The 23,457-nt window shown below is 51.3% G+C and overlaps 2 protein-coding genes across 3 annotated transcripts in view; both read right to left on the reverse strand.

The window, feature by feature from the left end:
- Positions 1 to 1,147: 1,147 nt before the first annotated feature.
- The window catches only part of PAPSS2 (3'-phosphoadenosine 5'-phosphosulfate synthase 2), a 28,464-nt gene continuing 6,154 nt past the window's right edge, over positions 1,148 to 23,457 (reverse strand). Inside the window, exons 1-12 of one of the 2 annotated variants that reach the window (XM_041473362.1) lie at positions 20,086 to 20,104; positions 16,587 to 16,692; positions 14,953 to 15,188; positions 14,112 to 14,250; positions 13,730 to 13,848; positions 13,497 to 13,610; positions 12,742 to 12,853; positions 8,783 to 8,988; positions 6,220 to 6,355; positions 5,092 to 5,360; positions 4,409 to 4,638; positions 1,148 to 3,263 (exon numbers count right to left, since the gene is read on the reverse strand). In XM_041473362.1, coding sequence (XP_041329296.1) covers positions 3,122 to 3,263; positions 4,409 to 4,638; positions 5,092 to 5,360; positions 6,220 to 6,355; positions 8,783 to 8,988; positions 12,742 to 12,853; positions 13,497 to 13,610; positions 13,730 to 13,848; positions 14,112 to 14,250; positions 14,953 to 15,188; positions 16,587 to 16,692; positions 20,086 to 20,088 — 1,812 coding nt within the window. In that variant the 5' untranslated portion in view covers positions 20,089 to 20,104 and the 3' untranslated portion in view covers positions 1,148 to 3,121. Of the gene's footprint in view, positions 3,264 to 4,408; positions 4,639 to 5,091; positions 5,361 to 6,219; positions 6,356 to 8,782; positions 8,989 to 12,741; positions 12,854 to 13,496; positions 13,611 to 13,729; positions 13,849 to 14,111; positions 14,251 to 14,952; positions 15,189 to 16,586; positions 16,693 to 20,085; positions 20,105 to 23,457 lie in introns of those variants that run through there. The other variant, XM_041473354.1, reaches the window with a different exon arrangement.
- Positions 16,594 to 23,457, reverse strand: part of MINPP1 (multiple inositol-polyphosphate phosphatase 1) — a 40,252-nt gene continuing 33,388 nt past the window's right edge. Inside the window, exon 6 of the transcript XR_005955611.1 lies at positions 16,594 to 16,692. The gene's annotated coding sequence lies outside the window, so the exon portion shown is untranslated. The remainder of the gene's footprint in view (positions 16,693 to 23,457) is intronic.

The following is a 23,457-nucleotide window of genomic DNA, read 5'->3' on the forward strand; positions in this document are numbered from 1 at the left end:
GAATTGTTCCCTGGCAGGGTGGGCAGGCCCTGGCACAGGGTGCCCAGAGCAGCTGGGGCTGCCCCTGGATCCCTGGCAGTGCCCAAGGCCAGGTTGGACACTGGGGCTTGGAGCAGCCTGGGATAGTGGAAGGTGTCCCTGCCATGGCAGGGATGGGATTGGATGGGCTTTGAGGCCCTTCCCATCCAAACCATTGTGGGATTCCATGAGTAACCTTAACCCTGCCATTAGTGCTCCCTCCTGGAATCCCTGGGCAGGCTGGCATGGCCCCTGTGCCCGGGAAGTTCTCAGCTGCCCGTGAGCTCAGGCCCTGCTCCCACCCTGCTCAGGGGTTGTTACACCTGGGAAAAGCCAGCCTGGGAAGCTCCTCCTGCACCTCCTGCCTTTTTGGCTGGGAGCTTCCCTTCTCATCTCCTCCAGTGGCTGCCCCATATCACCCGTATTTCATTTTCTCCAGGAAAAATCTGGATAAAAGGGCAGTAGTACAGGTTGCTGGCTCTTCAGCTTGACAGTGCACCAAGTGCTGGAGGGCTGGTTTGTACTTTATTTTCAGGCTGTTTCCTGCTTGGTAAAACCCCAGCGGAGGCAGCTCTTAATTGCCTTTAATTGAGTGTGAAGCGTGTCCTCGGGGGTGTTAATGTCCCCCCGAGGGAGGGCTCGGCAGCAGGACAAAGCCGGGGACAGTCCCTGGGCACTGCCTGACCTGATCTCCTGCCGGTGTCTCCAAAAGCCCGGCTCTGGGCACTGCTGCCTGGAGCTGCCTTTCCCTTCTGCCCAAAACTCATCGCGGGCTGGCTGAAGAGGCACAAGGAGTCATTTCTGATGGCTCCTGGGGGCAGTTTCTGCAGCTGGAGTGCAATTCCCACTTCTCCAGGAGCTCTCCCATGCTTGTCCACTCTTGCTGCTGCAGTGGGAGTCCTTGTCAAAGCACAAAGCCTCTGGCAGCTTCCTCAAAAGGCTGAGGAAGCAGCGTGGTTTGGAACGTGGCTGCTTTAATTCCATGGCTCCGGGGGCTTGGTCCAAGCCTCAGCACCTGATCCTGCCCCTCTCAAGGGGGGGAAGAGCCGGATCCCTCTCCCACATCTCCAGGGACAGCTGAGCAAGCCTCCAGCAAAGTTCCACCCAAAAACCACCAAGTGAGAGCTACTTACACATATAAATATTTATTTGTACTAAAAGTGAGTGTTTCATAGAGTATTGAGTTCAGAATATATTAAATCATGAGATGCATCAGCTGAGGTACAAATTCCAGTCTCATGTGTTTAATAAATAGACTATAAACCCCCCCAGTCCACGTGTTTTAATCAGAGGTAATTAGGACACTACACTGCTTTAAAATGATAACACAACATCTGTGTTTTGCTGTGACCACCTGGACTAACTGGGGGGGCAGGTTTCAACACTGGATTATTTGATGATGAACAGCAACAGGGCTGTTTCACTCCTTAAAAACCCTAAATGGGAATATCCCTTTTGGCTAGCTGCCGGAGGGCCTGGCTGGATGAGGCTGGGGTGGTGCACTGTCAGCTCCCACAGAGGAGCCTTGGGGTAAAACACAGATTTCCTCCAAATACTTTTTTAAAAGACTTAAAAACACCCAAAAAAGCCCTTTTGCAAGGAAGTTTTCCAGTCATAGACAAAGGCTTGGACCCTGTGCCCTGGCCACAGCAGGGCAGGTCGTAGCTCACAGCACCGAGCAGGAGCGGGTTGCTTTTGCTGAGCGTCGATCCACCCGGAATTCAAACTGGAGCACAAGAAGAGAGGAAAGCTCATTCCTGTTCCTTGGGAACATCCCCACGGCTCCTGGGGCAGCTGCTACACAAGGCCAGGTGCTGCAATCCCGGAGTGAGGCCTCGCTGTAAGGACCAAGTGCCGGATGCTCTCTGCTGCCATGGCAGAGCTGGGGCGGCGAGGCGGGACCAGCCCCGTCCCTGGCAGCCCCCGCGGCTGGCCCTGGGCTCCGGGCAGGGCCCAGGGAAGCCCGGCTGTCGTGTGGCTGTTGTGGCACTGCTCTGTCACCTCGGAGGCTCCTGCGAGTCAGCGGAAAAGCCTCAGGCGGGGCATTGCCAAAGTCCGTGTCGGGGTGAGGGTGGGGAAGGCGATAATGTCCGCGGTAACTTTCCACAGCCGGGGCTGGGAGCAGCACCGGGCTCTCGGCTCAGCAGCAGCACCCCACAGCGCTGGGGGGCCAAGGCTTTCCTGCCATCCTCTGGGGTCCCCAGCGGCCCCATGCCGCAGACACAGAATAAATCAGGTCACCTGCACCCACACAGGTGTGGATGAGGGCAGGAGCTTCAGCTTCCTCTCAGCTGCTTCTCCAGACCCACCTCGTGCTGTCTTTGCTGTTTCACCTCGGATATGCTTTTGGGGTGGCAGGAGTGTGGGCAGAGGGAAGGGGGATCCCGTCCCGCCACGTGGGAGGACACCTGAAAGAACAGTGCCAGCATCCCTGACTTTTCCTTGCTGTCCAGAGCTTTCTTAGGGATCTCAGGGCTTTATGGTGCCTCCCAGGAGAGGCTCCCCAGCCAGGCTGTGAGTGCACAACCTCACAGGCAGCTGAACTTGGAGCAACAGTAATGCTCAGCTCAGGATTTGTTTGATTAAAGAGGTCAAGCAGGAGGAAGGAAGGAAGCAGTGAGGAGTTGGCTCAGCCACAAGGAACTGGAGGTGGTCACAGCTGATCTTAAAAAGTCCTTTTTATAAAAGGGGCATTAAAAAGATTCTGCTGCTAATTAGCAAAAACTGTCTAAGGCACAATGAGGAAAGGCACTTCTTCATTTCTGCTCCAGGCAGGGCACAGGCAGGATTTATCCTGGTCCCCTCTGCACTGGCAGCTGCTGTGTGGCCCTGGCAGCACCGCGGCGATCCCGGTGGCACGTCCTGCTGCCAGCTGGGAACAAAGGGCCCGCTCCCCATCCCTTCCAGCTCCATGGGGACACTCCCAGCAGCTTCAGGGGGAGAAGGATCTCAGGCTCAAAGTATTTCTGATTGGTGAAAAACACTGACCCAGGTAGGAAAATCCCAGGGTCATGCCAAGTGATCTGTGTCACAGGGAATCAATGGATCATTGCTCACTCTTAATACAGGTATTTCTAGGGACGAGGAGGAGGAGGAGGAGGAGTTAATTCTTTTTTTCCAGTGACTGGTAGTAGGTGGTGAGGACTTTCCAGGCTTTGGGGGCCATGAAGCCATCTGGGGGGTTTTCCCCTTCCCGAGCAAGCTTCCTCATGCGTGTTCCCGAGATGAAGTCAAAGTCATCGTGCCTGTGTGAAACAGGGACAGGTGACATCAGCACAGCTGGCCCGAGTCACCCCCCAGAGCTCCTCATCCCAGAGGAGCTGCAGTGTCCATAACACTTCCCAGCTGTGGGAGGCTGCCTTCCTACAGCCTCTCAGCCCCCAGCCTGTGCTGCTTTTCTTCCCTGGTGGCACCTTTAGTTTCATGTGACACCTGGGAACAGCTCTTGGAGGAACACATGGGTGGCTTTCCCAAGTTCTGCCCCCATTCCTCTCCTTGGGAGGAACATGGCTTTTCCCTGTCCCCCAAAAACCTGTGAGCCTGAGGTGCCCACAAACCCCACGTTGTCACCGTCACATTTTCTGGAAAAATCCCTTTGCCAGGATTTCTCTCCTGGGAAGCTGAGAAGCCTCAGAGAAAAAGGAAAACAATATCATCTCATTTCCTTCTCCTGTGTTTTGCTGCTTTAGAATGTGGTTTGGAGATTGTTTATCCAACATTATGTGAATTGTTTTTACTTAATGGCCAATCACAGCCGAGCTGTATCAAGGCTCTGGAGAGAGTCACGAGTTTTTCATTATCATTTTTTATCCTTCTGTCTGTATCCTTTCTCTATTCTTTAGTATAGTTTAGTATTGCAGTCTTTAATATTATATAGATTGTAAAATAATAAATTACCCTTCTAAGAACATGAAGTCAGATTCCTTCCTTTCCTCACCTGTGGTTGTGTTTGAGGGTCTCAGGACGAGGGAAGAGATGAGAATCTTGACTCCATGTCTCAGAAGGTTGATTTATTATAGTATGATATTATATTATATTAAAATGTTATACTAAAACTATACTACAAAGAATAGAGGGAAAGGATTCATTAGAAAGCTCAAAAGGAATAGAGAGGAATAATAATAAAATCTTGTGACTACTCACAGCCTCGATACAGGTAGCTGTCATTGGTCATCAAAGAAAAACAATCTAAATACTGAGTAAATAATTTTCTAAATCACATTCTAAAGCAACAAAACACGGAGAAGCTGAAGCTTCCCAGCTTCTTAGGAGAAAAAACCCTAACAAAAAGATTTTTCAAAAAATACATCTGTGACACTCGCCTTCGTTGGGACTCCCAGGAAACACAAGACCACGCGGCGAAGAAACCACGGCGCGGCTGCCGCGTTACCTGCTGGGGTCGTAGAAATCCATGGCCCTCTTGACCTTGTTGTAGGCGGCCACGCGGAAGGGGATGATCTCCACGGAGGTGAGGCCGGGGGCCATGCCCAGCACCTTGCCGCCGTGCGTGGGCTCGTACAGGTCCTGCTTGGTGTCGGGGTGCGGCATGCCCGCCGGGTCGCGCCCCACGATGTAGAAGTTGGCCCCCGCCACCATCCGCGCTCGGCAGTGCCACTGCACCTGCAGGGAGGGACATGGGACTGAGGGCTGGGGGAGAGGGAGGCCCTGGGGAGGGAACTGGGCTGGGTCTGATCTGGCGGTAGTTGGAATTTTGGGCGTGCCAAGGTGGTGCCCCCCAGCACACGGAAGGGGAGGTTCGGCGTCTGCGCCTTTCATCCCACTCATTTAGGGACACAAGGGAAACCCCTGGGGTTTCAAATGAACATCCCTGCCCGCCAGAAAAAGGTGAAGCCTGTTTGTAACCCTTCTCCCCAGCACTCCGCAGCCCAGGAGAGGATGGGAGCAGAGTTCTCTGCGAAGATGTTGCAGCAGCAAGCACAGGCAAACCACACAGGGAGCCAAAGTGAGCACACAGCTCCAGCCCCCTTCCTGGGTTTTCCAGGCAGGCTGGGAGCACAACCCCCACGGACAGGCTGCCTCCTTGCCCTGCTGAGCAGCCAAGGGCTGTGTTACCTCCGTGGGGCCGGCATAGAGCATGGGAGAGGGGAAGATGGCCACGATGGTGGACTTGGGGTCCAGGACTTGCTCCTCCAGCACGGCCGCGTGCTGCTTCATGCGCCACTCCAGAGGGACATCGTCATCCTTGGTCCAGCCCCCCAGGGGGTGCAGCAGCAGCACGGGGTTCTTGTAGCCCCTCTCCAGGAGCTGGCGCCGCGTGTCCTGCATCAGCAGCGCGTGCCCGTTGTGCACGGGGTTGCGCAGCTGGAAGGCGAAGACGGCGTCTGCAAGGGAAAGGGAAAGGTCGGGGGGTCACTGGGGCCATTCCCACACTCTGAGCTGCCACGGAGTCATGAGAGACCTGTGTGTGCCCTGTGTCAGCCATGACAGACCTGTGTGTGCCCTGTCTCCACAAGAACAAGGCCCTGAGTGTTTCACACACACACATCGCCCTGCCACGGTTATTTTCCCTGCACTCCCTTCCTTTGGGGTTGATTTCAGCCCTATCAGCTCTCCTACAATGTTTGTGCACAGTACAGGGCACCTGCACTGATGTCTTACGTGATCTGTCACCTCCCCAGGCTCAGTGGTACCTGCAGGAGGGCCAATGCTCTCTCCCCAAAGTGAGGGTGGGTGTCTGACCCTTGCCATCCTGCTAGGACCACGTTGAATGGGGCTTGGAGCAACCTGGGAACGTGGAAGGTGTCCCTGCCCATGGCAGGGGGTGGGATGGGATGAGCTTTAAGGTCCCTCCAACCCAAACCATTCTGGGACTGTATGAGACAGAGAGCTGGGAGAAGACACCTGAGCTGTGCCCCAGGCGTGAAGGCCAAGAATGTCAGTGCAGAGAGGATCTGACCTGCCAGGGGGGATGTGAGCAGGATGCTCAGCACTTCCCAACCTCCAGAGCAGCCCACGGGGGACACAGCCCATCACAAGCACTGCCCTAACCAAGGAGACCCTGTGCCACCAAGAGACCCGTGCCCTGAGTCTCCTTTAGTGCCCACCCTCCCAAGCAGACCCATTTTGGGAGCATCCCGAAGCCACCTGGAAGTGCTGTGAGCTTGAGAGCAAGTCATGGATCACACCAAGGCCTGGTGGGGCAGGAGGAGCCCTGTCACTGGTGTAACCCAGGGCACTCACCAGCGTTCATTTCCCTGAACTTCTTCTTGAGAGCCAGCGGGGTCAGGCGGTACTGGTCCAGCCCATCATTCCATTTGATCTTCTCCAGGACCTGCAGGTCTCCACCAACCAGCCAGTCTCCACTCTCCATCACCATCTGGGAATTACACACACCTTCAGTGCAAAGGGGACAGCACACTCTTCCTTCTCCCAGTCTCCTTTGAAAAGTGTGAGGCTCAAACACATTGCAGGATGACCTTCCTTTCTCTCAGGTGGAAAACATCATTGCAGTGACCACGTGAATGAATGTCATGGGCAGCAAAACCTCACCAAGTGGACCAGCAGCCACCCAGTCCCCACCCAGCTGGGTGCTGGCCTCCCTTCTGGCAGCCAGCAGTCTACAGGAAGGCACAAGACCTTCCTCCACCTCCCTCTTTGCTTTCCTCCTGGAATAAACAGGAGGAATGAGCCTGTTGCAAAGCACACACCTGCTGCTGATTAATTAAACGAGGCATTTTGAGGGAGAAGAAAGAACTACCACAGCTGTAGCCCTTTTAAGCAGAAAGCTGTGTGGAACGCAGAGCTCTCCCTTTCTGAGGGACAATGCTCCTTGTACTGCCACAGACTAAATGGGAAGAGAGAAGCTGCAAAAATATACCAACCCTGCTGGCTGCCTGTAGGGAAAAGCCAAAAAATTCAGTCCTGCCTCCTTGGGGTGGGCTGGTGGCCAAAAAATTCAGTACTGCCTGCTTGGGATGGGCTGGTGGCCAAAAAAAATCAGTCCTGCCTGCTCAGGATGGGCTGGTGGCCAAAAAATCAGTCCTGCCTGCTCGGGATGGGCTAGTTCCCAGGAAAGAGCTGGACTTGAAGCACAGACATGAAACCCATCACCCTCAAAACCTTGTCAAAATTCACTTCTCCACCCCCTGGCCAGGTTTTGCCCCCAAGGCCGTGCTTCCCGTGGCAGGGAGGGGCCGGATCCACCTGTGTTGTATTGCACTAAATGGTTATTTAGTTATTTGCAGTAGGTGTTTGGTAATTTGCACTGTTCACATGATTTGTATTCTGTCATCACATGGTATTCCCCTTTGCCCCCTAAGCCTCAGTGTTGGTGGTCTCTGCCTGGTTTCCCCCTTCCCTTGCCCCTCCTCACTCTTATCACATTGGCTGTTGCCCCCTTCCTCCACCCCCTATCTCTCAGCTCAAAATCCCCCTGGAAGAAGACCACTCCCTCTTTTTCCACCTGGGGAGTCATCTGGCTGACCTGGTGTTCTCCTGTCTAGGAAATAAAATAGGACTTAGTCCCCATGTGGAGAAGAGCACCTCTCATTTTTTGCCTTTTATCCTGTGTAAGATGGTGTGGGCTGGGGTCCATAGCTGGCTGGATTGGATCCAAACAGCCTGCCAGGCATGGATTCTTACAGCTGGCACCCAAAACCTGGGCAAAGTTCACTTGGTGGCCAAGAAGGCCAAGGGCTCCTGGCCTGGATCAGGAATGGTGTGGCCAGCAGGAGCAGGGAGCTCATTCTGCCCCTGTGCCTGGCACTGGTGAGGCCACACCTGGAGTGCTGTGTCCAGCTCTGGCCCCTCAGTTTGGGAAGGACGTTGAGACGCTGGAGCGCGTCCAGAGGAGGCAACGGGGCTGGAGAGGGGCTGGGAACACAAACCCTGAGAGGAAGCACTGAGGGAGCTGGGGGTGCTCAGCCTGGAGAAAAGGAGACTCAGGGGTGACGTTAGCACTCTGCACAGCTCTGAAAGGTGCCTGTGCTCAGCTGGGGCTGGGCTCTTCTCCAGGCAGCCCTGACAGAACCAGAGGACACAGTCTTAAGCTGTGACAAGGGAAGTATAAGTTGGATATTAGTGTCACCATGATGTTTTTATGAAAAATCCTCTGCCAGGATTTTTTCTCCTGAGAAGCCTCAGAAAAGAAATGTAAACAATAACTACCCGATGGCTGTGGAGTGTGGTCTGGAGGTTGTTCACCAACAGGTGCATCTTTGATTGGTCTCATGTGAGTTGTTTTGACTTAATGACCAACCATGGTCCAGCTGTGTCAGACTCTCTGTCACAAGTTATTAATCATTCCCTTCTTTCCTTTCCTAGGCTTTTGATGAAATCCTTTTTTCTATTTTTTTAGTATAGCTTTAATATATTATATAATATATATAATATATCTATTATACAATATATAAATATTATATAAATATAGATAATAAAATATATAGTATTATATAGATATTATATATTATTTATATAAATCAGCCTTCTAAGAAATATGGGGTCAGATTCATCTCTTCCCTCGTCCTGGGACTCGTGAACACAACCACAATATTAGGAGAAATTTTTTCACCGAAAGAATAATGAAGTACTGGAATGCTCTTCCCAGGGAGGCAGTATAATCACCATCTCTGGACGTGTTTAAAAAAAGACTGGACATGGCACTTGGTGCTGTAGTCCAGTTGAGGTGCTGGGGCATGGGTCGGACTGGATGATCTTAGGGGTCTCTTCCAGCCTCATTATCCGTGACTCTGTGACTCTCCACCCCCGGCCGCGCTCCTCCCCGGAGTCAGGGGCTCAGTCGCACCTGGATGTGCGGGTGGCGGGGGCAGGCGGTGCCCCAGACGCGGGCGCAGCGCTCCTCCTTCCTGTGCGCGAAGAACTCGGGGCGGCGCAGCACGGCCAGCCGGCGGCCCTGGAAGCTGAGCGCCAGCGCCGCGCTGCCCTCCAGCCGCTGCTTGTCCTCGGCCGACAGCGGCAGCACGATGGGCACGCTCAGGTTCACCACGCCGTCTGCCGAGACACACACACACACACAGACAGAGAGGGGCTCAGCGCGGTGTCCCGGCGGGGCTTTGTGCTGCTGAACTGTATCACTGCCCAGCCCAGAATGAGTTTTGCGCCTTTAGGGCTGGTTCACGTAAGGAGCGCGGAGTTTGTTACTGCAAGCTGCGCTCGCTCCCCGCATCCTCTCCTGGGCTGTGCTGTCTGCAGACAGACCGACAGACAGACAGCAGGACAGAGCTCTCCTTCGCTTTTAGTTAGTTTTAGCTAGCTGAGGCAGAAAATTTCCCTGGACCGTGGTTTATCTTTTTCTTGGAACTGTCTGGACCTGCTCTGGACTGAACACCAGCAGAGCACCGGCAGCTCCACCTGGCCCACGGGGCTGGGCTTGGGCCGCGGCATTTCCAGCACCAAAGGGACTGATCAGAGACTGATAAGGGACTGATAAGGGACCGAAAAGGGACTGAGTGAGCCCAGCTACAGCCCGCAGAGGGGACTTTCTGACTTTGCAATCACTTCAGAACAGCGAGAGGTTCTCTTGTTTAATAGTGTTCATTTTTTGTGTTGCTCAATGCTTTGACTGCTAAATAAACGGGTTTTTTCCCCCACTTTTCTCCAAGGAAATATTTTCCTGAACCAGCTGGGGGAGGGGCTGCTTGAATTTGCTTTCTAGAGGAGCCCTTTTGGAGGTTTGCTCACAAATCTGCCCTAAGCCAGGACACAGGGACACCAGCAGCACCGGGGGGATGCTCACAGCCCTTGAAGGGAAGGGGGTGAACACCCTTCTGTGTGGACAAGAATTTTAACCAGCCCAGGGAGCACAGGAAACAGAGGTTTTCATGGAAATTCAGTCATTGCAGCAGTTTTCTCTGCACTGCTAATAAATGGTGATGTTAGCAGAATATAAAAGCTCTTTATCTAAGGGCCAGAGGTGTCTCCAAGACACCTGGAGCATCTCTTTAGTTCCTGCACTCTCCCTTCCCCTGGTTCTTCTTTGTTAGCTGCTTGTGAAGGAGACAAATTTAAATGTGCTTCCAAATTGCAACACTGGATAACTGAAGAATTTCAACGTGCTTGGAAAATGCCTTCTCCTCCAGGAGAACCACCTCTGTGGGGATAGCTCTAGGCTGGTGTTCCCTGGAGCACCCCATTCCCTGCACACCACCTGGGCTGCCTCTTCCACCACACTCAGTTTTAATTTGGGGTTTTTTTGGGGTTTAATTTGGGGTTTTTTCCTGACTATCTCTATATTGCTACTCCTCCTCCTTTACATCTCTGCACTGCCCATTTTTAATCTGTTTTCTGTGCGAGTCTGTAAGTGCACACTTAGTTTCTAACTTCAGTGTTGTCCCTAAATAGCTTGAAATCATGTTGGTTTTAACCCAACTCTCCCAATTTTCCCAGTGTTCCACTGAGGTCCTCCCATTTCTCCTTGGATATTTGGATATTAACAATATTCCAATGTTAATACAGGAGAATCAGTCTCTTTGATAGGTTTCCAGTCAAAAACAAATCACTGATTCAATTCATTCTGATCTGACTGAAATCAGTTTGGACCCTTGAGAGTCTTAATTTGAGGATTTTAACTATGATATGGATTTTTACTTTAATTTTTATTAAAATATTTGCATTTACTTTAAATTCACGACTGGGTATCATTCATCTGCCAGGCAGCAATTTTCATGAATAATCATAATTACATTCACATGGGATCCAATCAATATCAACTTCATACATTTAAATCATATTAATAATGATCAGTCAATGAAGCCAGCAGAGGAAATAAAAAAAGCTGCATTATGAAACCAACAAATGCTGCTGAAAGCGAGCATCTTCAGGCTCCATTTCCAAATGCAGGATGGAGAGGTGACAAAAGATCACTCCAGTGCAGCTAATTACAAAATTACACAACTGGGATCTTTGTGCAGACTGGTCCCTAGGACACGGGGTGTGTCGGGCCACGTCATAACTGCCTGGATCATAAACGGGCCGTGGCTGTAAGAATTTCATAATAATTAATAATTTCAACTTTTTTTTTTTAAATCTCAAAAAAAATTATAGCCAAAAAGAATCTCAATTGAGGTAATTTGTACAGAGCCTGAGCACAGCTCCATAGTTCCATACATACCAGCTACCAAGCGTCTCTTTCCTGGGAGAACACAAACATAATTAAGATAATTAATGCTCAGGGGCACGTCACAGAAATCATTTCAAGACTCAAAGCACTGAAAAGCTCCTGCTGGTGTGGCCATGGTCCTACCACAGCCTCACAGTGAGTGTGATCCAACACCTCTGCTGTCACTGTCACCCCTCTGGCAGAGTCACGGGCTGCTGGTGCATTGCTGCAGGTCCACCCCCTTCCTGCACACAAAGCACATCACCCACCTGCTGGGGCATCCAGGGGGGATTTGCTGTTTGAACAAGTGTCCCCAAAAAGCCACGGGAGCTGCCCAAACCATCAGCCAGCCCAGGGCACAAGGCTCTGGGAAGAGCAGGCTCAAGCCTCTCCTTGGCAGTGCCACCCCTGGCCTCAGCACCGTGAGATGGAACCCTCCACCACTTCCCAGAGCTTCTCCAGGAACAGCTGGTGTTCTCTTTCCCACTCAGATGTCACCCTGAGGGCCTGACCACACCGGTGGTGAGTTTGGAGACCTCCATGGAGACAGGATCTCCAGATGCTGCTGCCCTCTGCTACGCAGACCTCACTCTGGAGAGCTCATCCCCCTGCAAAGCTGCTCTCTCTCCTGGCCTTTGTCCCTGCTCCCCACAGAGCTCTACAAACCTTGAGCATCTGCCCACAGAGCTCAGAGGAGATGTGCTCAGGGATGCTGGCAGGTTTGGGGGGCACCCCAAACCCAGGTATGCTCTGGGATGAGCCTCCAGCACAAAGTACGGGGCTCTGGAGCAACGTGGCCATCCCAGGGCGCTCTGCGACCTCCCCAGGCACAACAGGCAGCTCAAAGACCACAGAGGAGGCTCTGATAACAGGGACATGTGCTTCTGAATGCTGTTTGCACACTGGGCAGGAGGTGAAAGGCTATGGCACGTCTGGGAGCAGGGCCCCCACACACAGACACTCCTACAGTGCAAAGTGAGCAGTGCTGAGCTTTGCCTCTGCTGCACTGTGCCCAAATCTGAGCAACAGCAGCAAATCCCTGCCCTGTGGGACCACAGGATCATCTAGAAGGCATGCAAGGCTCAAAGGGACTTGCTCACCCAGATCCCTGAAGGCAGAGATCACTGCCAGGTCTACAAACCCCAACGTGAGCACCCCATGTGCAGGTGAAGTCACAGCAACAGCATCCACAGCTGAGAAACGGGGTGGAAACATCTGTGCCCCAGTCTCAGCTGTGGATGGCATCACCTGAGCCCTCTTTGCCTCTTCCAGGGATGAAGCACCTCTGGCAGGCTGCTAATGCATAGATAAATCAGATTTACTTCAAGCTAACGTGCTGAAGAAGCAGGGAAATGGGGTGGGGGGCAAAACCAGGTTTCCAAGAAGCAGCTGCCTTCTCCTCCCACCTCCAGCTGAGCCTGGCAGCCTCCCTGCTTCCCCAGCCTTAGGTTTGCATCTCTGTTTTCACCCTGGTACAACCAAGCTCGACAAGAGCCACACAACAACTCCCGGAAAGTTTGAGCAGCACCACGAGAGATGTCAGGGCTGTGAGCCAGGGCTGTGGCCACAGCAGGGTGACCCTGGCCACCTTCAGGAGCCCTGGTGTGTGCCACAAGGCAGGACAGGAGGACACAGGGGATCCATACCGTTGAGCAGGGTGCCAAAGTGCAGCACTTGCAGGTACTCTGCCTCCCGCATGAATCCCGTCAGAGGAGTGGCCCAGCCTTCGCTCAGCACCTGCACCCACTGCAGATCCAGCTGCAAAACAAACCCAAAGGGGTCACACTCCTGTCACCATGTCACGCTCAGAGGTTGCTTTTCCTTCCCTTCTGCTGAAACAGCATTTTTGTTTTGTTTTGCTTCAAATACAGGACATTCATAACCAGGAGAAAGATATGGGGGATGTAGGCTGGGGCTTTTTAAGCCAGACTCACACACTTTCACAGCACAGCTTAGAATCCCAGAATGGTTTGGGTTGGGAGGGACCTTAAAGCCCATCCAATCCCATCCCTGCCATGGGCAGGGACACCTTCCACCGTCCCAGGCTGCTCCAAGCCCCAGTGTCCAGCCTGGCCTTGGGCACTGCCAGGGATCCAGGGGCAGCCACAGCTGCTCTGGGCACCCTGTGCCAGGGACTCCCAATATCCCACCAAACCCTGCCCTCTGGCAGCTTGAACTGTGGGGCTGTATGAACACAGCAGAGGAGACTGACACCCTGCAGCACACAGTGGGGAGGCATGGCAGAAAATGGCTGAGGATCAGGGTCCCACCTCAGCTCGCCATAAACCACAGCCAGAAAAGGTCAGGGCCATCAGAAGAACACAGGCCCCTCTGGCAATCCTCCTGGAAGCTTCCACCCTTGGAGCAGCTAAGTAGTGTCAGAAGCTGTGTGTGACAGTACCTTGGTGATCTCCAGTGCTGGCAGCTTCTCTGCCTCAGCCCGGACACTGCTGAGTTTATCCTCAGGCACAAAGAGCTCCAGAACATCCTTGACTGAGCCTTGGGGCACGATGTTCTGAAAGACAGAGACAGGCAGCACATGTAACATGCTGTTTGTTACAGGCACACCAAAAAGGCAGTGTCCCAAAGCAGGGTTCCAAAGCTGCCAGTGATGGTGACATCAAAGTGACCCACCTGTGCCTGGAGGAGCTCCACAACCTGCTGGATGCACTCAGACACCGATGCAATGTTTGTTTTCAGCACCAGCTCAGGAGCTTCGGGTTTCTCGTACTCTGAGTCAATCCCCGTGAATCCTACGGACAATTAACCCCCAAATTAAATTTATTTAATAGAATAATCAGTGCCTTGGAGACAAGAACACTATACAAACAACCAGAGGGCATTCAACCATGCTGGGTACAAGTGACACTTGTGACAGGTGTAAGATTAGGGGAACAGGATCCTCTTGTGCACTACAAAGGGCCTTTAGACACCCACCCCTATTGTGGCACTGCCAGGACAAGGCATCCAAAGCTTTGGAAAGCAAAAGGCAAAATAAGATCTCATTCCTCCATACCTTTGATCTCTCCAGCTCTTGCCTTTTTGTACAGGCCCTTCACATCTCTGCTTTCACAGATATTTAGAGGAGCGTCTACAAAGATTTCAAAGAAAGGAAGTCCAGCTGCCTCGTGAATTTTCCGTGCGTTTAGACGATCCTGTTAGAAGAAAGACGGGAAAAATCTGAATTGCAGCAAAAAGACCTCCCTGGATTTTGACACATGTAAATTAATCTCTCTTACAGATTTATTCAGCACACACTAATTCTAATAATGGTTTTTCATCTCACTTCCCTCCTTTTCTTTAAAGACACTTAAAAAAAAAAAAATTGTAAAAATCTACAACTTCAATCTGTTTTCAGCTTTTCCCATGCGAAACCTCAAGATCTTTTCGTTAGGCAGGACAGCAGAACTTTAGATTGTGAATAATTATCTGCCTTATGTGAAAACGGTCAGATCCGATGATCTCAGAGGTCTTTTCCAACCTCAGTGATTCCTTGATTCTACGAAAAAAGGAACTGCTTGCATTGGCCTGATAACAGCAGCTACGGAAGTGAAAATCGCAGTCAAATCTTCTTCCAAAAGACCAGTGAGAGGTCTAGGACAGGCTCTGCTTCTGTGACTCTTTTCTGCCTCTGAGGAGTTAACAGCAGGGAGATCTTAAACTCCTCTTAGCTTTTTATCAATGTGCAGCACTGAATTTATCCAGCGAGGCCACAGCCCTCCAAACGCTGACCGCGCGCGGTTGCGTGTCAGCGGCAACCGACGGTGCCTTTAGCAAACCCTCTCCACAAACCATCTTCATCATCTGAGGTGAAGCAGAGAAGAGAGCAGGATTCCCTGGGACCTTCACACACTTACCTTGGTGAAGGGGGAGATGAAGCTGGTGATGCAGACGAGCCCCGCGTCGGCGAAGAGCCGCGCCACCTCGGCGATGCGCCGGATGTTCTCCTCGCGGTCCTGGGCCGAGAAGCCCAGGTTCTTGTTCAAGCCATGCCGGACGTTGTCGCCATCCAGGGAGTAGCAGGGGATGCCATGAGCCACCAGGTACTCTTCCAGAGCAAAGCCAATGGTTGTCTTGCCAGCTCCAGAAAGGCCTGGGGGAGGCAGAAGAGTGAGGGGTCAGGTTTGAGGTCAAGAGAGTGAAAACGAGTGACACCGGCAGCCAAACTCCTTCTGTCTGAGGTTCCCTACCTCATTCCTTCCTACAGGAAGTTGGATTCGTCCTTCACAGATGAAGGATGAACCTTCACCTTTTCAGCCCTTATTATTGAAAGGGTGGCATTAATGGCCTGAGAAAAGCATCTACAGCCCAACCTCTGGAGGGGTCAAACCCAGCAGTGAGTCTTGCTGGGTCGTGCTGGGTTCCAGGAAGCAGGGGAGGTTTGAAAGGATGCTGCTTCTTCGAGGTCTCTCCTCATCTTCCTCTTCCTCCCCCTGCTCCCACTGTCAAGAGCCAGCTGCTCTACCATTCTGAACCCAAGGAGAGGCTCTTGCTGCAACCATGTGGAGTGGGACAGACTCCAGCAGCAAAGGGCCCCCATCACCTCCTTCTCTAGGAGTGTATTCCAAAGAATAATCATCAGCCAGGCAAGCTTGAACCTTTCAGACACAAGATTTTTGAGTAACACTCAGAAAAGGAAGGAAGTTGCCTGGGGTTGGGCTTTTGGCTTCAGAAACTATATAAAAGCAGATTGGGCACTTCAAAATTGAGGAGGAGAACAGAACAGAAACATGCTTTAATCCAGCAGCTACAACCTAAGGTGACAGGAAGGCATATTAGAATGGCTTTACAAATCCTTCCAAGCACATCCTTCAACATCCTCCAGCAGCCAAAGAAAATGCCAATATTTAACAAGCAAAGGAACAACTGGACAACTGGCAAAAGACAGACTTGTCTAAATATTAGAAATGAGAAAAGCAATTGTAATTTTTGACAGCCCCTAATCCCCAAACAATGAGTTTATACTTCAAGACAGAAAAGAAGGCAATAAAACAAATGCAAAGGATTGCTTCCAGCGTGACTCTGTGGCTGGGAGTGTTTATTCTCCAGACAAGGTGACTGCCTCGTGCTGCCTCAAACACAGCAGACCTACAGGTCCCAGTAAACTTCCCACCGCTCCTGAATGAAAACATCCGCGTTTTGGACAACGCTGGGTACGTTCCACTGCCAAAGACTGGCTGGATTGGAGCCAAGGCTTCCTCAGCTACACACTTGGGAACAACAAGTGCTACCCAGAGGGCCTCTGACATGTTCAAAGGAGCCTGAGAGCAGCTGGGAAATCCATAAAAACATTAGTTATGGGCAGCAGCTGCCAGGGAGAACATCTTGCTGCGCCAGCATCGCGTGTCTGTGTTTCCCACGTGGGGATGTTTTGCAATTCCTGGCTCGCAGGGAACGCTGACGTTTCCTGCAGATCCCAAATCCCCACCTGCCAGCCATACTCATGGAGTTTCAGAGGTGAGGCCACGCTTTCACACCCTGACAAAAATACCTGTGAGCCAAACCGTGCAGCCTCGGAATCCTCCCCTGGTGCCGACAACTTGTCCTCTCTTACTCCTGCTGACATGGTGGGCTTGGTAAACCACGTTGGTGGATCCCTGAGAAAACAGAGCAGAACAAAGCACTTCTGTTACCTTTGCTGCTCTCAGGGAAAAAGGAAATCTCTGCTGGGACAAACAGATGGGAGAGAAATGCAAATCCATTATTGAGGTAGCACGGTGTGGTGGTTTCACACGGTGAACTCTGGTGCTTTGGTGTGAGTTGGATTTCTGTCTCAGCAGCACAGACTCATTTTTTGGAGGCTCTCTGCCTCTGCCCAGGGTGTTTCTGGTGGTGATGCCTTCGTGCCAGCAGGGAGAAGGAAGAAGGTGACTGTCTTTGCTGCACTGCCAGGTGAGTGATCCCCCTGCGGGCAGGCAGGACACAGAGCCTGGGCAGAGACACCGTCCCTGCCCTCTCGACAGTTTCAAACACAGACAGCCTCAATTATTATTTTAATCAGGCTTGCAAAACAAGAGTGACTTCAGTTGCTAATTTACTGGCTGTGTAACATGAGAACTGCAGCTGAAGCAGGAGCAGCCCAAGCTGGGCACACATGGGATGGGAGGCAGAGGAAACATCCCCTGAAGTGTCCATGTGCATTCCCTGCACAGTGCTGAGCCAGACGCCTGAATTTTGGTGCTTCCTAATTCTGGTGGTTCCTAACCTTGCTGACCCCAGAGTCTCTGCAGAGCTGCAGGTGAAACAGCCTGGCTGTGCCCTGCAGCTCCAGCAACAGCACCTCCACAAGGAATGCTCCACATGAAATATCCATTGTTCATTGTGAGGATGATGTTCCCAACTGAGGCATGCAAGAGAAGGAACAAGGATATAAATATATCCTGGATACATATCCAGAGGAGAGAAGGTTGCATGGAGACCTCACAGAACTTCCCAGTATCTGAGGGTGCCCACAGGGAAGCTGGAAAGGGACTGTTCATCAGAGTGACACGACAAGGGAAATGGGTTCAGACTGAAAGAGGGGAAATTCAGGTCAGTTATACAGAAGAAATCCCTCCCTGTGAGGTTGGGGAGTGGTGCCTAGAGAAGCTGTGGCTGCCCCTGCATCCCTGGAAGTGTCCAAGGCCAGCTTGGACAGGACTTGGAGCAGCCTGGGATAGTGGAAGGTGTCCCTGCCCATGGCAGGGAGTGGAACTGGATGGCTTTAAGGTCCCTTCCAACACAAACAAGTCTGTGCTTCTATAAAAAACCCAAAACTTTTCTAGACCTACCCCTGAAAAGGTGAGTGAACACTACACATCCTGTGTCTCACAGAAAAAAAGATAAATAGCTCAAGACTTGGTTTCTGTGGTTTGTTCTGTTTTGTTTCTTTTTATGGGCTTTTTTTTTGTGGGGGGTTGTCAAAAGTTTGACCATTTTGAGCTCTCAAAGGTGAGACAGCACCACCATGGATTCATCTTCTCCCATCCCCAGGAGTTCAGGCTGTGTCCCACAGGAGATGAGCCATGATAACGTCCGTGCCTCGGGAAGATGCAGGATCTGGCACATTCCTACACGGCTGATGTAAGGAAATTGTTCTAAGTACAGGGTGCTGTGCCATAAATCTGCGCTGTGTGAGCATCTCAGAGCTGTTATTTTGCACACTGGCACCTTTGGGAGCTTGGGAAAGCACCACTGAGGGCATTTTTGCAATTCAGCAACACTGTCACACCTCTCCCACCTGCTGGGAGCTCCAGATGGTACCAAATCCCTCAGATTTTTCTGCTCTCTTCATAAACTTCCCAGGAAACTCTTCCCAACCCTGAGCAACTGGATGGCTGGGCTGGGAGCTTGCTTAGATGGGAATGGGAAAGACCACCTTCCCACCTCATCATCCACCAGCTAGAAATGGTTTGGGAAGCCAGAGCTGAAGTGTGGTGGAAAGGAGTTAAAGCACCAGGAAAACTGATCACTGATGGCCTGAGAGCAAATCCTGGAGAGATTTTGCCTAGGAAGAGCAAGATGGCTGGGAGGCAGAGAGAAGCAGTGGATGGGGTCTAATCAGATGCAGGTCTGTCCTGCTGATTTGATTCTCGGGGTTTTAACCCTGTCATGCAAATCAAACATGTTTAATAGATAATCCAATCGTCATCACAACATCAACACCTGGATGGTGGGCCCTAAATTGGTGTCCCTAAATAAAGGGACAATTTAGGGCACCGGTAAGCATGTCTTGGAATAGTTTGGGTCAAGGAAAAGAGGTTTGGGAGAGGAACTTCTGACTTATAATTTGACTCCAAACAAGGCAATAAATGTCCCAGCAGCATCTCCAAAGAAGGGCCGTGCATCCCCTGCCAGACAGATGGCTGAAGATGACACTGCCACGCTCTCCCCACTCCTTGGAAATCTGCTGGTTGGCCCTGTCTGGATGAGCTCAGTGCTCAGCCCACCCTGCCTTACCTCATCCAGGAAACGAGAAAAAAACAAACACATCACTCCAAACCTTGAGCTGAGGCTGCAGCAGACCAAGAAACCAAACCCTAACTCTGCTTTTGGCCTCTCCTCCTACTGAGCTCTTCCATGAGGTTGGCAAACAGGGGGACACCAAGATCTTGGCTGTCTTTAGGATCAGGCTTGACTGAGCTGCCTGTCCAGGGTCTATCAAGGCTTAGTTTCCAAAGGGAAGAAGCTTTCCACAAGATGTTGTGTGAAAGCACGTTGCAGCCAGGGGCACGAGGTTTTTCCTAAGATGTGGCCTCTGATAGAGGAGAGTCTTGCTGGAAATCAGGAACCATCAGTGTCCTCTGCTCTGAGACCCACCATTGCTCAATTCATAGCATCCCAAAAAGGGACCTCAGCTCTTCCTGAAGTAATTGGCCCTGCAAGGGAGTAGCTGTGCTTGCCCACAGAAATTATGTGTGACTACTTAAGGAGATCTTATCAGGGAGCATCTTCTCATCTGACATTAAAAGCACGAGGTCTGTGGGGCCTCTCCCAGACTGATGCTTGTTGGGAGCAGAACCACTGTACATTTAATAGAAAATGCACCAGACAAGAAACATTTGTAATCATAGACTCATGGAGGTGTTAAGGCTGGGAAAGACCTTTAAGATCATCAACTGCAACAATCAGCCCAGCACCACCACTGTGTTCACCACTAAACCATGTCCTCAAGGGCCATATCCACATGTTTTTTGAACACTTCCAGGGATGGTGATTTCACCACTTCCCTGAGCAGCCCATTTCCACCAAAAAAGTTTCCTAATATCCAATCTAAGCCTCCCTGGCACAACTTGGGGCTGTTTTTTCTCATCCTGTCCCTGTTCCCTGGGAGCACAGCCTGAGCCCTGCTCTTCCCCCTCCTGGCAGGGAGTTGTGCAGAGCCACAAGGTCCCCCCTGAGCCTCCTTTTCTCCAGGCTGAGCCCCTTTCCAGCTCCCTCAGCTGCTCCTCATCAGCTCTGTTGCTCTTTTGGGTTTAGGGCTGTCCCAACAAATTGCATGGATGTTTTACCATCTCTCACTAGGATTTCAAGTATAAACTCTGGTCCTTAGGGCAGCACCTCCTCCTGCCTCCACATCCCCAGTTCTTCAACCAGCACCTCCATGGCTGCATCACAAGTGGGAGCGTGGCAAGAACCAACTGCAAGTGCCATGTTCCAGCTGAGGGGTGGAAATGAAGGACAGATGGGAGCCGAGCAGGACATTTGAGAGATCCCCTGAGTGCACACAACACCCTTGCTCAGCCACCCAGAGAAGGCAGAGCTCTGTGATGCTGCAGAAGGACATGAGGCACCAGAAAGCCACGCTGGCCCATCAGATCCAAACCCGTGTCCTTATGGTGCCCTCAATTCACCCCTGCCTGCTGCAGCTGGCACAGACACGGGTCTGGAAGCTGTCCAGGAGCTGCAGCTCACGGCAGGCAGCAGCAGCATCCTGCTCTGAGAGGGACTCGCTCCCGAAATCACGGCTGGCGGCGAGGCTGAGCAGCACCACGCTCACTCAGCACCAGCATCCAGCTGGCAGCGCTCAGGGCCCCGGGGAAACCCTGACCCAACAGCCAGGGCAGGGTCAGGACTCCCCCAGCTGCCTTTTTATTTATAGGGCAAGCTCACAGCACCAGGAATATGATTCATTTTTTTCCAGTCAAGCGTTTCACACACACCCTATTTCGGTACCGCAGCCTGGACACGTCTGCGGGAAGGAAGAACTAGAGCTAAATAAAAATAGAGGCTTTTGAAATGTTTTCAGCTGATCCTATTTGCAAATGGTAGAAAGGGCTTTTAAAATGATAGAATGATCAAGCAAGACTTCACTTTCACAGACAAGCAGTGGGATCAAGCACATGGAGGGATTATTGGGGTGTCCTGTGCAGGGCCAGGAATTTGACTTGATCCTGGTGGGTCTCTTCCAGACCAGGAGATTCTGTGATTCTGAGTTTGAAGTCAAATACTTCCCTAAGCCTCAGGAGAGTGAGCTATCCCATCATTAAAAAACCCCTCTCAACTCCTGCCAGCATTCTGAAAAAAAAAAAAAAAATTAAATATTTGTTCCTACCAGTTGCATTTGATGTATAAAAATTACATTTTTCAAATTTTTCCTTAAGAAAATATTTTTTTTTACCAGGGCTGCTATGTCAAAAGGGTGACACTGTATCCATGAGCAACCAGGGGAAAAAACCTCCTGTAAAAGTCATTTGCTGAAGAAGAGCAAAACTAATACTCCAAAGAAAAGGAAGAAGAGAGGAAAAATGGGGGTTTTGTTTGTGGAAGCAGAGATTTGATTACAATCATATTGAAGAACAATGGAGAAACCTTGGCATCTCTTACACTCCGGCTTAGCTCTTGTAACCCAAAACCTATGGACTTTCCCCAGATATTCATTTACTGCACTCAGGCAGAAAATGCTTCAAACCCAGCCCCATTCTTTCCCGAGGGAAAACCCCAGCAAGGACGAGTTTCCCTGGACATTTTTTTCACCCTGTTTAACCCCTCAGGATGCAGGCCCAGATGGGGAAGTGGGACCTTGCAAGCACCTTTTGTACTGCCCATCTCCCTGCTCCCATGCTATTGTCCCTGCTGTGCCACCACCTTCCTGCTCCCATACTGGTGTCCCCACTGCCACCACCTTCTTGCTCCCGTGCTGCTGTCCTTGCTGTGCCATGGCCTTTCTGCTGTCCCCGCTGTGCCACCACCTTCCTGCTCCCATTCTACTGTCCCTGCTGTGCCACTGCCTTCCTGCTGTCCCCTCTGTGCCACCACCTCCCTGCTCCTGTGCTGGTGTTCCCCTGTTCCCTGCCCACGGGCTGAGTCTCTTTCCCAGCACCTGGAGGTGAGCAGGAGCTGTGCTTTCTCTCCAGACTGAGCTGGGCAGTGACACTGCCATGTCACCCAGGCCCTGCCAAGGCTGAGGGGCTGCCAGCACTCCCAGTTCCAGGCAGGATGCTGGGCTGGGATCCCTCTCTCCAGCCCGTGCTCTGAATGAAGCCCAGCAGCTCAGCCTCTCCTTGGCACTCTCTGCCTGTTCCTTTGGCATCGCCCCCGGGGCCCTGCCAGGAAACAAAACCTTAAGGAGAGCAGCAGAGCCATCCCAGTGCCCCAAAACAAGCAGCCTTTCAGCCTGGAGACAGACAGCTGCAGATGCCAAACCTCACTAACACAAGATTTTCAAGCTGCTGTTAAGCTGAAGCCGTGTTTTCTTAAGCCACAAGAATTTCTGAGCTCTTAGCAAGACCTTATTTGCTGATGGCAGCTCAAATATTTTCCTCTTGGCATAAATTCACACAGCTTGGGTTGTCACAATCAAGTCTTATACAACACTGGCACGCAAAAAAAGAGAAGAAAATCAACAAAATCAGGCTCATGTTCCAGTAACTTCCCAAATCAGATGCTGATTTCTACACTGTGAGTCCAAATCAGCAGTTGGGACTGAAATCTGCCTCTCTGAGGGCTCCCAGCTCAGGCGTTCCCTTATCTTGGAATGAAGTGATGTCACTACTCTCATTTCCTCGATGCAGAAAAGCTACTGACTCATCCTGTGCTCCCACATTTTTGGGATGAACTTGTAAGGCCAGGACAGATGTTCCAAAAACAATCTCCCTGTTTTCATTCCTGAAATCTCAAGGGACAGCTGCAGGGACAACAAATATTTAACAAACAAAGCATTTTGTCAGGCACTGACAAAAAGAACAATTTAAACACAAAACCCCTCCATGGTGACCCAAAGTTTAATATTCAGAACAGTTCTGCTAAATTATCTCCCCCAGCTGAACCCACCTGAGCAGCTGGGCCCCTGCTCCTTTTGCAAACAATGGGTTTGACACTGCAGAAGAACTTGCCTTGGTTTGATGCCTGCCAGGAAAAGCACCCAGAGCACACGGTCCTGCTTCTCTACCTTCTCCTGGAGAAAAAGATCTGGCTACAGAAATGGGAAACTGAGTATCAGTCCCTCAGATAGCAGGAACAAGAGGAAAAGAGGGCAAAGGTACAGATTCTGACTACACATTAACTTCAGTATCAAAAGATTTCCAGGTAGGAATTGTATCCACATGCAAATAATTTTTTTTCCCCCTGAATATGAGATTCAGGAATTTAATTTGTGGGTTGTGGTTCTCTATGGTAAATGTACTTGTCCCACCTCCTGCCGTGGCAGGACAGGCACCCTAAACCTCAGAACAGGTCACAATGATATGGGGATAAGATAACCCATTTTACCATGACCCTTTTCCCTCTCAGGAAAGAAAATCCTCAGTCCTTAGAGAAGTTCCAGTGGTTTCACAAGCAGCAGGAGCTACAGAGGATCTGTTCCAAGCAGCTTCATCAGGTTTTAAAATGCTCCAGCCTCAGGGATCCTGGGATTCTGTAAAATAACTCATTCTTCTGTGAGG

The sequence above is a fragment of the Pyrgilauda ruficollis genome, unplaced genomic scaffold, assembly GCF_017590135.1.
Source record: "Pyrgilauda ruficollis isolate IOZ18807 unplaced genomic scaffold, ASM1759013v1 scaffold11, whole genome shotgun sequence".
NCBI classification, from domain to species: Eukaryota; Metazoa; Chordata; class Aves; order Passeriformes; family Passeridae; genus Pyrgilauda; species Pyrgilauda ruficollis.